Source organism: Tetrao urogallus (genome assembly GCF_951394365.1).
Source record: "Tetrao urogallus genome assembly, chromosome: 1".
Taxonomy (NCBI): Eukaryota; Metazoa; Chordata; class Aves; order Galliformes; family Phasianidae; genus Tetrao; species Tetrao urogallus.
The window spans coordinates 27,484,592-27,501,408 of NC_136813.1; the positions used below are offsets into that span (position 1 = coordinate 27,484,592).

A 16,817-nucleotide genomic window follows, 5' to 3' on the forward strand; every position below is an offset into this window, starting at 1 on the left:
TAGAGACAAACTTGGTTTCTGAGTACTTGATAAAGTACTATAAATTCTTTAGGATGAGAGGCTTTCTGAGCGGTGGGAGGTTTTGTCTCACCGTCCGCTTATTTGGAGTGTAAATGCCAAAACTGTGAAGGGCTTCAGCTGGATATTAGAATTTGAAGTTGCTGGCCAATATGCCCATTGTTCTGGACAATTAAGAAACCTCTGTTACACCAGAAATGCTCCCTGTGTCAGATGAGAGGAGTTGTGCACTGGCCACGGAGGCGAGTGGGATGGGTGAGGCAGAGTGGGTACTTAATTTCTAACTGACTAACATGAGCTGAGATAAAATCCCACCTTGCGTTACGCGTAGGAAGGGTTGCCCTCTTACAGAAGATGCTGAGCAGTTCCTTGGAATTTTTTCTAACAGGCAGTTGAGAATTAACTCTGAGAAGTGATCTCACAGAGCAGCAGGGGCAGCTGCAATGTTTTACAGCTGCAGTATCTTACAAAACTGGATGGCCAGGTTCAGTGTGCTGGTCTGTGTCACGCCACCTTCACTCAGACTCGTGCCCTGCCAGAGTCCTGTGATGACTTATCCCAATCCTCAAATGCGGTTTCTAAGAACCGAATTCCTTTAAATGAGCTTTTCCTCATTTCTGAAGTGGGAATTACTGTCCTTTGTCATATCAGAATTATTCCTTAAGCGTTCGTATTCCTTGAAGAGAAGGAAGAGGAGAAATAAGTTCTCAGAGAAGAGGAGTGAGGAGATGCTCTCGTCACATTGGTCTCTGCAGTTGTGATAGGATGGGTAAGGTGTGCAGATGGCAAAACTGACTTAGGCGGAAAGCTGGAAGCAGATCATTTTGGGAAAATGCTGTGCTAAATAGTGGCTTGTAGTTTGGGCTTCTCCCTCAAACTGTCACTAGGAGTATATTGTATCATCTACTGCTAACGAGCTTATTTTGCCATCCTGTAGTCATACAGCTTCCTCCAGCAGCACAGACCCATACTTCAGCTGCTGTGTCAGTGTTTTATGCTCAAATAGAACTGGTCAAAACTTTCCAGTACATATTGCCATCTCATCGAAACCACAACTTCCCCGAGGGGAAAATGGTGTGTTGTGGTAATTCTGTGTTGAAAAGGCCTTGCTGCAGGCACAGAGATCAGGCTGTCCTCAGGTGGGGCACAAGTTCACCGTGCTGTAGCCCAACACTAATCGTATCGAGAGAGCAGATAAAAGGCAACACTGTGTGAGCCAGGGCTGGGGAATTCCTGCCCATTTGGTTGAGCCGTGGTGAAGTCTCAGTCCTGTGCACCCCAGGGCCTGAGAACTGCCAGTGTCACCTGCCAGCGTGGCCTTGGCAGCACAGAGAAGCAAGTGACTGTGCTGCAGCCCTGCGCTTGGGGAGCAGCTTGCATGGGCAGATAGTGATAGGACAAGGGGAAAACTAAAAGACGTTAGATGTTAGGAAGTAATTCTTTACTCACAGGGCAGTGAGGCCGTGGCACAGCTGCCCAGAGAAGCTGTGGATGCCCCCATTCCTGAGGCTCTCAAGGCTGTGTAGAATGGGGCCCTGGGCAGCCTGAGCTGCCGGGTGGCACTGCCCATGGCAGGGGGTTGGGGCTTTAAGATCCCTTCCAACCCAGCTGTTGTGTGGTTCTGTGACACTACTGGCTGTAGGCAAGGCTGCAGCTGTGGGTGGGAAGCGTGGCTGCCTGCCACAAGCCTGGACAAACAACAGAGCTCACATTTGTAGCAGCCGGGGAGATCGGGGCGAAAGGGCCGCTGGATGCCAAGGAGAGCCGGAGGCAGCTGGGCAGCACTGCTTTGTGTAGGAAGGGCAAAAGCTCCTCCACCCAGTCATGGTATTTATGGAGCTGGAATTAAGTTCAAAAAATGTTCTCCAAATATTCCCACTGTCAAAATGTTAAGATTCTAACATTTAAGAAAACTTATTTTACTCAACATCTGATCAAACCTGTCCGCTGCTCAGGGCAGAGCCTGGCTCTCTGGAGAGAAATCCCTGGGCAGTGCAGCCGCGTTCCTACTCTGGCTCACATCCATAGGGCAGTTCAACAACCTGAAACCCCCAGATAGAAACTACTGCAGTCAATACAGCGCGCTTTCTTAGTGAGGCATTTTTTGGCTTACCGTAACCAACGGTGCCTTTCTAAAAAAATTATTTCCTTCCTGTGTATGATTTCCCACCTACTGTGCACAGCAAAGCTTGGCTGCAGTTTCACTGTGGCTGACAAAGACGGTCATCTTGAGAGAAAGCATCTCTGCACTGAGCGAAGGCAGCTATGGGTGTAGTATGGCAGTGTTGGCTGTCCCTCACATCATACGTAGCGTTGGTTCGGGATGGGATGGCATTGTATTCATGGACACTTCTATTTATTTATTTGCTAACTTTTGTTTGCATGCACTTTCCTTGGCACTTAATGGTCAGTGTTTAAGAAACATACTGGTGTAAGTGGTTAAACGTGGATGAGTGTGCATAGATGTGATTGAAACCCTCTGGTGGGGGCATTTGGGAAGAAATTCAGGGTGGATTTTGCCATTGCACAGCGGTCTGCAATGAAGTTAAACTGTGGATCCTGCAGGTTAAATACTTAAAGAGTTGGTTCTTGTTTTTTAGGACACCTCAGACAAAAAAGGGGTATTGTTATGTGAGAATGTGGTCAAGCACAATATGTGTCTGGGGCTCAGAGAGGGATCTCTGCTTAAGAAAGGGAAACAGAGAGTGGAATTTGCAAGGAGAAGACACGACAAGAAGCTGATCACCTCAAGGTGAAGTTGCTGAAGAGTCAGCACTGCAGGGCTGTGGGCAGTCCTGGTACCAGGGAGCTGCTGAGTCACTTCCATAGGCTTTCCTTGTACAACAAAGTGCTCAGCTGCCCTGCAGAGCCAGGACTCGCTGGGTACCACCTAACGATGCAGCAGGGCGACAGCCTGAACATACAAATAGGTTCTGATTTCTTGTTTCTTTATAAACTTGCCTGGGTTTAACAAACCATTAATAAAAACAGCATCACATTTGGTTGGCACTTCTTTGTGTCTTTTTCTCTTTCAGAAGAAGGGAAGAAAGTCTGACATAATTTTTGCTCGGATTTGTGAAATGAGTTGACTGTGGTCAGTCGTGAGGGGAAAAAAGAAATAGATTCTGTATCTGGGAGAGATGTTTGTGTTTCAAAGAAAATAGCCGTCCCCAGATAAAGGTGATGTAAGCAAAACAAGGAGCGCGCAAAGCAGAAGGGCTGCAGAATGTCCTGAAGTGCATTTCCCCCTTTTAAATAAATGCCCTAAAAATGATTTAATAATCAATAAAATTACCCCAAACCCATAATAGCCTCTGAAGCAAACGTACAGGACAGTCAGCTCATTCCAGGAGCAGCACCGCCATCTTGAGCCGCCCGCATGGCCGAGCACTGAGCTCTCCTTGGCTCCCATGGAGGGGAGCAGAGCCCGCAAGCCCTTCCCAGGGCTGTCCATTCCTCCACAGCGCTCACAGATGGACTTTGAGCCTTTCCATGAAAGCACACAAAATGCTGTCACGTTTTCCATCCTGTCTCTTCTGCTCCGAACTCTTCTTTTATCCTTGAACCGGGTTCAATAGCCTTCAATAGTGCCATTCCGAAGTCAGGTCTTGCAGTGAGGTGGCTACTTAAGAACGGTAAGATTGCAAACCCTGATTAGAAGGCTGTTAATTGCAGGATGCCTGTCTGCACACGTATCTGCGTACAGCTGATGAAATGTTTGTGGAGGGGCGGGGGCTGGTGAGTTAGCGAGTGCTCTTTGTGCTCTGGGCCTTACGTCATGCCTGTCCTGCAAATAGCACTGCAAGCTCAGCAGGGCCGTCAGGCAGCTACGGGCTCATAAAGCACAGGAAGTGTGTGGGGCTGCCTGCCTGCCTGCAGCCGGACACCTGGCCAGACGGCCATGGCAGCTCATGCTGCTCTCTGACACCCTGGGCTATTCCGAGCAGTTCTCAGAACAAAAGAATCCATCATGAAAAGCGGTGGTGATGTGAACGCTAATGTCTCCGAAGGGCTCAGGCAGCGCTGCAAGGGCTGTGGCGGCGATGCAGGCCATGGAGCAGCAGCACGTGGGCAGAGGTGCTACCAGCGATAACCCTGGAGCAAAAGACCCATCAGGAACGGTTCCAGATTAACTCAGACACAGAATCGTTCAGGTTGGAAAAGACCACCAAGATCACCCAGTCCAACCATCAGCCCATCCCGCCATGCCCACTCACCACGGCCCTCAGTGCCACATCCACATTCTTGAACACCTGCAGGGACGGTGACTCCACCACCTCCCTGGGCAGCCTGTGCCACTGCCTCACCGCTCTTTCTGAGAAGAAATGTTTCCCAGTAACCAACCTGCACCTCTCCTGTCACAACTTGAGGCCATTCCCTCCCCTGATGGAGCTTCTGCTTGTATCAGCTGCAGAATCACGGAGGCAGTGCGACACAGATGGGCAGTCACCATAAAAAGCTGCTTTCTCATCCAATAAAGCTACCAACTAAAGATCTTTTAAAAGCTATTTTATTTCATCTTGAAAGAAGATAAACGGATGAGTTGTATAAAATATTGTCATACATTTGATGTAAAGCCTTCAGTCTGTTGGAACAAACACACAGTGCCACAGTCAAGCACTAGGAGATCTGTTAGGTGTGGGGCTCTGTCATGTGGCGCCTTCAGCGCTCTCACCCGAGGATCACTGAAGAACTTCAGCTGCTGCAAGAGAGCTTGGGACCAGCAAGCCCCAGTGTAACACACATCCTGTCTGTAAAACTCTGTTAAGTGAAAAAATAAACGTAATGTATTCTTAACAGTTCTGTACATTCTTCAGGACGACAGTTGAAGCTGTGCTGAGAATAAAAAAATAACTCAGTTTCATTTTACAATTCGGTGACCAATCATCAGTGTGCCATTAGTGGAGGTTTTTTGTGGCTCCAGGTTCAGCTTTTGGTCAACACCACAACTGGTCTTTAGCAGGCACTACTGTAGGCATTTTAGGTTCACTGCACCATTTCTAAACACCTTCTATGCAGAGAAGTGTTACTGTGTGATGAGCAGCACGCTTTGCTACCCTAACTTCCAATTTAAGCAGCTGCGTGAGCTAGATTTCATTCAAATGGGTCATTAAAAAAGTGGCACCTCATTTACTGTATTTAGTTCTCTAGAAATAAAACATCCTTTTCTCTTAGCTGGCTATTCTGCAGACCTGTTATCACTGCAAGAAAAAACAAAAAAAAATCCACTATCTGAATCCATAACTTATAAATACACTTAAAAACATTTGTTCCCAAGTTGCCTGTGGAGCTCTGCCTTCTGGGTAAGGCGCCGCCTCAGGCACACGGCTCTGTGCTGTGAGGTGCAAGGGAATCCTACAGCGTGAGATCTTTGCCATCGTGTGTGAGGTGTGACGTAGGTTGGGGGTGTTCTACTTTTTGGTTTTTTTAAATGAAGGTTTTGCAAGATGTGAAAGTGCACAACGTGGTACTTTGCATTGGGGAACGCACCTTTTTGCTTCGTGGGATTCAATCTCTGTGAGATTCAGCGGAATTGAAGCTGGGCCCTCTGAACTGCGTGGGGTGAGAGCTGGGGAAGTGCAGAACGGGACGTTCCTGAGGTACAGCACAGCTCACTGCTTTCAGTAGTAGCGCTAACACCATGTGCTCACTGCTTCCTGCCTCTGCAGGGAGACCCTGACCCTCCACTGCTGCTGTGCAGCTTAAGTTAATGGGAATTGGACGTGTTAATTACACACAGAGACAGAAATCCTTGCGGTATCTGACCCCTAATTTTCAGTATCTGCAAATAATGCTTTGAGATCCGACATTAAAATGAAATCTAAGAAGTAAAATTAGTGCACTTCAGATCCCTAGCTAACATTTTGTCTTGAGACAGAAAAAATTCAATCCAGGTAGACTGAACTGGCTTCAATCCTTAACGCTGCAATAGCAAACTAAGACACTTTCCAAGCTGGTTTTTAAAATCCTCCGAAAATATATAAATTAAATTCAGTGGCTTACATCGCATACGTGCTACATCGTAAGGCAAAGTATCATGAAAAACCTTGAAAGAAATAAAGAAGTCCAAAGGTTTTCAACTATCGGTTTGAGATAAAAGCGACTGAAAAAGCAACTCAGTGAATGAAGGCAGTAAAGCAAAAGCTGGGAGGGCCTGCAGCAGCCCCTGGTCCTGAGGAGATTCTCACTTTTCTTCATTGGCTGAGGTATCGTTTCCATCGTTCAGTTTCTGCTTCTGCATTCTTGTTCGAGTGGATGCTAGCAAGAAAAATGAATGAAGTTAAATGCTTCCTTCAAAAGTATTTTGGACGGGATTATTTCTTGCAAAATCGGTCATGACCCAAGAAATAACAGAAGCGTGCTCTTCCAAATGAAACAAATCCTGCACTTTTCAATAAATGCGTAATTGTGTTATTTCAAGCAATTCTTGCTTAATTTCACGCACCTGAAGGAATTCACCCACGCACTGAAGCTCTCCTTGCAACTGTGCCCTCCCTTTTGGCTTTCACCCTTCAGACAAGCAATGGGAAGCTTCACGCAGGGCTGCGCTGTGCTGCTCCAGTCCCCATGGGCTGAGCAGTGCCACATCCCAGAGCACTGCAAATCATTTAATTCCCTTTCAAGAATTCTGATATTAAGGATGAACATGTTGTGCTCATTTTCTAGCACTTCTATGCCACTGTGCCATTTAACAGCACCGAAGAGGCTTTGGAGGATTTTCATTTAATCATCTGCATTTCAGTGGAGCAAGTACAAAAATTAAGCACTGAAATGATAGCAGTGTTCTTGTCTCAATTGACACAAACTGTTTTATGCGAGGTACTTGCTGCTGAGGAATTACCAGAAGAATATACTCACTCATTTCTGCAAGCTTTTGTTGGAACTTGGACTCCTGGGGCAGGTGTTTGCTGCAGACAGGAAGCATTTGATTAAAGGGAAGTTAAAAACAAAAAAAACCCACCCACATAAATCAGGGTTAGTTCATTTCATTGCTGTTGCCTCATCTTATAAAGATACAAACTGTATTATCCTCCACAGTAAACTCAAGAGATGTTTTATTTCTCATACGTCTAAAAAAATATTTTTAAAGATTGTCTAAAGACAACAGCACAATCTACCCTCAGCACAAATACCTGCGTGTGAGGCACTGAATACATCCCTGCTTTTAACACCCGATGTCCAATGAAGTATTTTGCTACCGTCCCTCATTTAATGTATCTATAGAAGTTCAGAAATAAACAGAACCATAGAATGGCCTGGGTTGAAAAGGACCACAATGCTCATCCAGTTTCAACCCCCTGCTATGTGCAGGGTCACCAACCACCAGACCAGGCTGCCCAGAGCCACATCCAGCCTGGCCTTGAATGCCTCCAGGGATGGGGCATCCACAGCCTCCTTGGGCAACCTGTTCCAGTGCGTCACCACCCTTGAGCAGAAGTTAGGATGCGTTCTGGAGGCCCCATGAACCAAGCCTAAGCAGTTCAGCAGAAAGCCACCATCTCCTACCCTCCATCTGCCTCATCTTGCCCTTCTATATCGAAGCGCAGCCTCTTCAGTGGCTTAGGGGCATCGCTGGGCTCTGCGCTGCGCTTTACGTGGCTCTCGCTGTTGCACACCATCTGGTTTATTTTTTGAAACTTTTCAGAAGTCTGAAATCACGAGAAAATAGTGAAAAAGTTGATCAATAAGTCTTGAAACTAAACTTCCCCAAACTTCCCCAATCATCCACTAAAACGTTAGTAGCTCCGTGAGTCTGCAGCCTAAGAATTCTAACCGTAGAATTACAGAATGGTTTGGGTTGGAAGGGACCTTTAAGATCATGTAGTTCCAACCCCCTGCTGTAGGCAGGGACACCTCCCTCCTGACCAGGTTACTCAAAGCTCCATACAGCCTGGCCTTGAATGCTTCCAGGGAGGAACCTCCTTCCACAACAACTAAAATACAATGCTATCCTTTTTAAAAGCTGAGTCTGAATGTTTGAAAGAAGTGAACGGAACAGCCCTGTAATCTCTGTGCTTACAAATTCCATAAAATGACTACATTAAATGAGAGCCATGAGCCAGCTCTGTGGCTGCCAGCAGGCGACCCCCTGGCTCTAACACCATGAATTCAAGAGCAGACAATCAGAACTGTAAAACTCACCCCAAACGTTTCACCAATCGACACCAGGATTCTGCCGAAGGAAGAAAACAAGCATTTCAGCTGCCCTCCACAGAGAAGCACCCATTAATTTGCACAGACTTTCTTAAGGCATTAATGAAGCTCTCTAACAGTGCAAACTCAAACTGTGCTTTGCTGCATTCAGATTACCCACATTTCCATTAGGACCGGTGAGAGCCTAATTGTCAAATCCACCATCCTACACTGATAAATGAGAAGCTGTGGCTTGGAAGAATGAAAGGTCCACAAAACCCAGCCCTTATCAAAAGGAAATGCTGAGTACCTGATCATCAGCCCTTAATCATTACTTGTAGATGTTTGCTAATCAAACCCATACAAGACCTCAACCTAAAACGTGTGATAGCATAGCCTAGTTGGAAAAGCCCTCTACAGATTTGCACAGGCTTTTCAATACTGAGATGGAAATGCTGTTTACAGATGATATGACTCCTTTGCTGTCATTCTCTGCTAAGAGCCAGTGACCCACAGTTTGAATCACAGAATGGCCCAGGTTGGAAGAGACCTCAAGGATCATGATTCTCCAACCCCCTGCCACATGCAGGGCCACCAACCTCCACATTTAATACCAGACCAGGCTGCCCAGGGCCCCATCCAACCTGGCCTTGACACCTCCATGGATGGGGCATCCACAACCTCTCTGGGCAGCCTGTGCCAGCACCTCACCACTCTCTCTGTAACGGGCTTCCCCTGATAGCCAACCTAAATCTCCCTTCCTTTAGTTTAAAACCATTCCCCCTTGTCCTGTCACTACCTGCCATGTACCTATCCTATCTCCCCATCACAGTGAGATGTTTGTAACCAACGTACCTGGACCTCGGAGTCATCTTTGTGGGAGACTGAAACCCATCAGAGAATTTGTAAGGGCTCTTCAAGGGTGAGATGTAGATGTTATTGCCTGCAGGGACACGCCGAGGAGAATTGGAAAACTGGTAGGGGCTGCGAGGAATGTGTGGGATAGGTGACAGCGTAGGAGGCTATAAAATAATAACAGTATCAGAAGGTTTTATCATCTGTAAATTCCTATTCTGTTAAATAAGCAGTTCTGGATACAACTAACACCTTACCCTGTTGGAGGCATACTGTAGGATGTTTGTCTTCAGTTTCTGCATGAACACTAAGTTGTAGAAGACTATAATGGAGTCGTACTGCTCTTCCCTGATAAGAACACGTTTGAAAGTCTGCACAGTGAGAAATAAAAATTCTTTCGTTTGTAAGCACCTTAATGAACTTTTTCATGTTAGAATCAAGCCTGTAACTATAACAGGCCTCTCTATATATGACCTGTTTGACATACGACCGTATTTTTTACTTAAGACAGCTGAAATAAGTCATCTGTCAACTCCCCCTCAATGTTCCAGGAAAGTTAAGTGGTTCTTAAAGGAATTTAAGTTGCTTTTGAAAAATCCTATCAGTACTACACTTGAATTTCTCGTCTAGTATCCAAATAGAATCATCAACTGTTACTTGCTATCTTTTATTAAAAGGGCAGAAGGAAATTTGCTTTCTGGAAACTAACAAACTAATGGTGCAAGATATTTACTATTTTGCAAGATGCTTACAGAGATACTCAGTACTAGAGCTGATTTTCTACTCTGCAGGGCAAATATGTAGAATCATAGAATGGCCTGGGTCAAAAAGGACCACAATGATCATCTGGTTCCAACCCCCTGCTATGTGCAGGGTCACCAACCAGCAGACCAGGCTGCCCAGAGCCACATCCAGCCTGGCCTTGAATGCCTCCAGGGATGGGGCATCCACAGCCTCCTTGGGCAACCTGTTCCAGTGAACCCTCAGAACCCTCTGAGTGAAAAACTTCCTCCTAATATCCAACCTAAATCTCCCCTGTCTCAGTTTAAAACCATTCCCCCTTGTCCTATCACAATCCACCCTCATAAACAGCTGTTCACCCTCCTGTTTATGTGCTCCCTTCAAGTACTGGAAGGCCACAATGAGGTCTCTCCAGAATATAACGAAGCTCAGTTCATAATGAACATTCCTATCCTTGTGTGTAGCTTGTTTTGTGGGTTGGTTTCTTTTAGACAAAGAAGCAAGCAAGTAATTCATAACAATTTTATGGAGGGACAATATTACATTTCCATACCTCTTGGTTTGTATTGGGCAGCTCTTTGTATGCAGAAACTATTGTTTTAAATCTAAGATCCACATTCTTTACTTTGCATATGCCATACATGGAACACATCATGATCTATCAATAAAACAGGAAAAGACAACAGGAAATGAACAAAATAAGATGGCTTTTCATTTCAAGTTTAGAAATCCTTTTTTCTCTGCTAGTTGATGCTCTCATGCTTTTAAAACAGAAAGAAACTCCAGCATTGTGAAGCTTTGCTACTGAGTTTTAATCCATATTTTGTGATCTGTCATTAGGAAACAAAAGCAAAAGCTCAGTTTGTAAGCTGTTAGTGGTTGTGCTCTCTAAGCCAGCATTCAGTTCAACTTCATAAGCATCCAGATAATATCTCACCTACTTTTTCTTTCATTTCTGTAAGGTGATCAGCTAACTAGAGCTGATAATAACTTCTGAAACTCATTTTGCTTACTGCAACTTCAGGCTACAATAAAAAAGGTGATTCAGCCAAACATCTTCCAAAGGAAAATCAGTATTTTCTTACACAAATTAGCAGTCTCTGTTCATTATTTTGAAAATAGCTATAAATGGTATTTTGGATATTTGCTAGTAAAAAAAAAAAATCTAACAAGCAAACCTGAGCTGATTAAAAAGACACTTAACTAAATTAATTTCTGCTTCGAGTCATCAACAGAGAAAAAAACCTCAGATTATAATTTTTGACATCTTAAGAATGTGTAAGGAACATTCCTGCTCAGGAAAGCCTTTTCCAACCTTCTATTTTACTGTTTAAAAACGTTACCTGGTCCAAGTGCCTGTCTCTCATCAGCTCATACTCATTTTGCAGTGTGTGCTGGAAGAGGGTCCAGATCAACGGCTCCAGGTCAGGATGTTCAGAGAGAAGCCGAAAGAACAGGGTGTGCAAGCGAAGGTAGGCCAGGCGAAACACTTGAGAAACAGAAGAAAACAGGAGGAATACAAAATAAGAGGAACGTGATGGAGAATGGGCAGCAATTAAGTGTTTCCCAAGTCCTACCACAAGGGCTACAGCCCATGAAATGAAGTAGCCAGGTTCAAAACGAATGGAAAGGACTCGATACAGCAGGTAGTGGGCATCTGGAAGTCTACACTGCAGATGTACTGTACACATCCATGCTAAACATGTATTGTCTATGTTGATTGAAAGTCTTGACAAACATTTGGAAAATCAGTCTATTAGATTTATTAAACAGACATACTGCAGAAGGCTCAGGAATACTCTGAGCTGAAAAAAGTCGAAGCTTGGGAAAGCATTCAGGGGAATCACCAGATATGCTTGCCCAGCTCTTAAGCTGCCCACGACACCTATTTGTGGTCAACACTGGAAAAAGATGATAGAAGAACCCTTCATTAGAGCCAATATGGTCATTCTTTTAGTTGAAATTTAATATGCCTAGTGGATGAGAGAAAGATTGTGGATGAAGTCTACCTAGACTTAGTAGAGCCTTTGGTTGTGTCTCCCACACTGTTCTCCTAGAGAAACTGGGGACTCATGGCTTGGACAGGCAAACTCTTACATGGTAAAAAACTGGCTGGATGGCCAGGCCCAGAGAGTGCTGCCCAGGGAGGTGGTGGAATCACTGACCCTGCAGGTGTGAAGACCTGTGTGGATGTGGCACTGAGGGACATGGTCAGTGGGCATGGTGGGGATGGGCTGATGGTTGGACTAGATGACCTTAGAGGTCATTTCCAACCTTAATCTGTCTATGATTCCATGTAGAGTGCATGTATTAACCTTCTGGTAACTTTTTATTCTTTCTTTCAGTGGCAGTTAAGAGTCTGTACCGTGTTTGCTACATAGCTGCTATAACCTATTCAGTAATGCTGAGACCTGAAAAGGGCAAATAACAAGAAGAAATTTTGCAACTCCAGTATGTGCAGCAGCAACAAACCTTTTTTGTAGAACAGAGAGAGGGAGGTAGATTTCTGTGGCTTCTGTGTTTGTGAGGTCGCAGATGGCTGAGCATCTGGATTAGAAGTACCGCTTTGAGGGTGTCCAGATGCTTTCTTCTTAGGAGATCTCACAGGAGAAAGATACCTGGGGATTTAACTTCTGTTAAGCACTTCATCATCACAGAATAAAGGAACAATTTTACATGAATAATATTGGAACAAACTCTCCCCTCTCCGTCAGCAAGGGAAACAAATTGGTACTGTAACCTGTTATTCACATATTATAAATTAACAATTCAAATTATTGAATGAACTGATTAAATACTCATCTGTATTCTTTCCTTCTACAGCTCAAAACAGCAAGAGAAATGTGTTAGTGACAGCACACAATGGAGTTGCTCCTTTCTCTCCTCCTTCCCTTCTCTTCTCAAAACTCACACCCTTCCACTCGCTTTAGCTTCAACTAACACCCAGCCAAGAACATTTTTCTGTTAAGAGGATTTATTTATTCCTAGGCAAGGAAGAAAACAGTTTGCAAATACAAGTTTGATGGGGCTTGGATTTAAATATTGAGGGAGATATCCACTATGAGGGACGTGGTTTAGTGGGAGCTATTGGGAATAGGTGAACGGTTGGACTGGATGTTCTTTTAGGTCTTTTCCAACCTTGGTGATTCTGTGATTCTATACATTTCACTAGACATCAAGCATGTACATCACTTACAGATCTGCTGCAGTGTGGTTATGTTGGAGAGGCAGATTTAGGGTGGAAGTGGGCTCAGGCTGATCGGTCTGACCTTCTCGTTCTTTTGACTGCTTGATAAGATCAAACAGAGGTGAATCCTAGAAAAAAAAATCCCAGTAAGAGTACATTACACTGAGAAAAGCCAGCCACACGAGACAGACATTGTTCCTTCTCTAAAAAATAACATCCAAAATATGCTGCTCAACAGGAGCTTAATGCTTTGAAATACTTCAGAATACGCAACTCGTCAGAATATCAATCAATTGTAACTATTAAAACACACCAAACTTCTTCTATAGCAGTCTATTAGGTACAGTCTGAGGCATTCTAGAGTCTCTTACTATTTCCTATTACATAGCCACTCCTAAAGAGAAAAGCACACGGTACATCAAGTATGATTACAAAAGGTCATGATCCTAAAAACACGTGGGTGCCTGAAAGGCTCTAGTGAAAGAAAGGCACCATTTCTGCTGCAGTACCTCCCCAACATTTCACATGTAATAGATAACATATAAACACATTCATAACTCATCTGCCTGCAGTGGGAGTCATTCAAACTTCTGCAATATCATTTCTGGATGTGATCGTCCCAGAGCTTCCTCTGGCAACTGCTGTGCTAACTCCACATGCATTCAGTCTCTGCCCTTTTACCCGACTGAGACCTTAAAAGTACAGTGACCTGATCCTACTTTGGTAGGTTACTGTCCCTGTATTCAATGGATGCTGATGGAGAGACACGGAAACAGCAGTCTGATATTATAAGATATGTTCAATATTCTTATTTTTTTTTGCCCCCCCTCCAAGAGTCCACACTTTTTAACTTTAAAGTCAATTATTTGGACATTAGGCAAGGCAGCTGGAATAAGCCTGAACCTACTAAGAGCTCAAGGTAGGAAGCAACGAAGAGAGGATTTAAGTGGAATGAGGATGGATCTGGCTGATGTCACATTAGTACTACTGCTGACATTAGTAATAAATAGTAGCCCTGCAGAAACAGTGTCTCAGGCTTTTGTTGTTTGTGTGTCACATATGCAGTAGAATTCTGCTGAGACATCAAGATTGCAAGGGAAAATACTTTGGCACCACAGTTATCATTAATTCTGAAAACATCAGGTTGCTGCCTCCTGTTTGTTGCATCTTCTTGAAACATGACTCTCATCCTTGTGGATAATGTTCCTTTGCAAGAAAGCAGCATGAGAAATCCAGAAGCAACAGAAGAACAGCTTATAAAAAGCAGCTGCCTTCTCAGAGTGGAAAGCAGTATTCCTACAGACAGGGAACAAACAGGGGCACAACCAGAAATGCAGCATTTACCTCCTAACAGTCCCCTAAAAGCCACAAAGTCGATCAGCTCAACACTTCCTGCTGCATAAAGCATCATTTTGCTGTCCAAGCTCTGTTCAGTTCTACAGATTCACGTGTTACTAATACTAAAATATGACAGCACAAATGACAAATCTTTACGTACAATAACAGCCAGGTATGCGGCATGCAGTCACTTGGCTGAAGGTCATAAGAAAACATCTAGCAAAATCAGGCCAGTTTTATTAGGATTAAAACCAGCAGTAAGACCCTGTTAATGAAGTCTTCGCTGTAGAAAAAAAAAAAGAGCCTTTTGCTTCTGAAATGTATCAACTATCAAGTCAGATCAATACGATGAGAGTGACTTGAGATTCACAACTTTTCCTACTGTGTAATTTATAAGTTATGCTTTTGGGCAATACTGAAGCTGTTCCATTCATAACAGAACAAAACAGAAGTTACTGACTCATAACCACAGAGTTATTTCTCCATCATTTCTCAACCCGACCTTGGACTGGTTTGCATCATCTTTCCTTGTATTTAGGAGTGCACGTGCTTCTCACTTGTTTCTTTCAGTGCTGCTCTTGCTGGAAGTGCACAGACATAACCTTCTCCACTTCTCATTCTTCTGGCCACTGTGTTTCTTCCTTTTTATTATTCCCACCAGGACGTCACTATGGGACCCGAGTTTTCTTTCCAAGAGCTGTCACTAATTCACGGTGAAAATATCTCATTCCTCAACTAAGAGTAAATCTCACCTCATTTGATCCACATTTTAATTATTAATAACCGGAAAAGAATTGTTTCCTAAAAAGCATTATTAAAAGGAAATGGAATTGATGGAGGGCGAGGGAGGGACAGGTGAAGAAATGGAAGCAGAAGTTGCAGCTTTTGAAGCTGACACTTCCGGTTCCAGGCCCTCCTGCTCCAACTGTCACCGCACGGAGTGCGATTTCATTACAGATAATCACAGGATATCCCAAATTGGAAGGGACTCATAAGGATCATCAAGTCCAACTCTTGGCTCCATGCAGCACCACGCAACATCCAAAAAACTGTGTCAGAGAGCGTTGTCCAAACACTCCTTGAACTCCAGCATTAAACTCTCTGATAACAAGATAGTGAGAAAGGACACAGCAGCTTGCTACCTATGAAAGGGATCTGCCTACTTTTACATCATTTTCCCTGCTCCTTTCCCCCTATTTGCTAGCGTTGACATTAATTCAGCCTCTGCACAGGGCAACACGATGCACCAAAATGGCAGAAAGTCAACAGAAAACGCAAAACATCATTTTGGCTTAAATCAGCTCTGCAGAGAATTGAGCCAAGAGACCCTGAAGAAGCATTAAGGTCAGGGCAGCAACCACACAAAGGTTGGGAGCAAGTAGGAAAGAGAAGAAAACAGCAAGTATGGAACTTCTGCATTTACTCACAACAACCCATTAGATTAGCTGATTTTTCACCTTGGATTTTACTCTACAAGAATTTATGAGATGTCCTACTTTCCATCAGTTCGATGAAGTACAATAAGCAAGAAAATATACACTGCATTGCAAAATCTACTTAGAGCAGCAAGACACAGCAAGTCCAATATGCCTTTTCTGTCTCCCCAGAATTCTCATTAAGCCAGTGGTTAACAGTGTATGATCATAAATAAGTGGCTGTCACATCCTAGTTGGTTCCCAGCAACGGCTGGACATCTTAAAACAATGACTCAGTGGGAGACCTATGGCAAAACTTGGTTTCTTGAAAAGCCTGCAAAAAACTGTGTCAGTGATGGGGTTTGCACATCTATTTTTTTTCACTTGGTGAAAAGGAAGGTGAGCATCGCGATAATCACAATTTCCATGGTAAAACCATACGTGCTCTTCTCCCAGAGAGAAAAACCACTGTTATTTGCAGCTTTCCAAATGCAGAGCCACAAAGATCAAATGAAAAGCAGATACTGTTGAAAGATGTTGAAACACACAGAGGTGAGTTTCTGCAAATGCATCTACCCTCCGCCACACAACATTCATCAGCTGCTGATGGGTTTAATTGTAACCTTGACTTCTTCCTTTACATTTAAACATGAAAGTTCTTCTGTAACTTGCAGTGATTTTTCAAGGAAATGTATTAACCAGAGTTTATTGGTGCAAATTCTGATTGGCTTTGGTTACACAATTTGGTATTCAAGATTCTACATCTTGCTTGAACCAATGAAGTGGAATGTCAACAAGCAGACAATTTACCAGTCCTCTGAGTAAGTCACAAAAGAACTTTAACCCCCAGGTCCAGCTTTATCTTGCTGAAATGTTTATCAGTAACTTCTTTTTAAAGTGACATTATTCACACTATCTAGTACAAATTTTGTATTGCTTTCTAAAGCTTTTAAGCAACACATCAGGTCAACAGGTCACCTCCAATGCATTCTTTTCACATGAAAGGGGTTTTGCACAGTTTTTACTTCAATGCCAAGCAAGTGATTCATAATACTAGATGCACTCACAGAATAAATTTTACTGATAAAATGAAATGCTGCTTTTAATTTGAATCTGCCATGCAACAGCTA

General features: G+C 43.8%; 1 protein-coding gene across 1 annotated transcript in view; it reads right to left on the minus strand.

The window, feature by feature from the left end:
* Nucleotides 1-6,202: 6,202 nt before the first annotated feature.
* The window catches only part of RB1 (RB transcriptional corepressor 1), a gene marked incomplete at both ends in the record, with an annotated part of 78,499 nt that continues 67,884 nt past the window's right edge, over nt 6,203-16,817 (minus strand). The window contains 10 exons of the mRNA XM_079547091.1: nt 6,203-6,276; nt 6,877-6,926; nt 7,525-7,667; nt 8,161-8,191; nt 9,007-9,173; nt 9,264-9,377; nt 10,301-10,405; nt 11,091-11,236; nt 12,220-12,365; nt 12,944-13,062. Coding sequence (XP_079403217.1) covers nt 6,203-6,276; nt 6,877-6,926; nt 7,525-7,667; nt 8,161-8,191; nt 9,007-9,173; nt 9,264-9,377; nt 10,301-10,405; nt 11,091-11,236; nt 12,220-12,365; nt 12,944-13,062 — 1,095 coding nt within the window. The remainder of the gene's footprint in view (nt 6,277-6,876; nt 6,927-7,524; nt 7,668-8,160; nt 8,192-9,006; nt 9,174-9,263; nt 9,378-10,300; nt 10,406-11,090; nt 11,237-12,219; nt 12,366-12,943; nt 13,063-16,817) is intronic.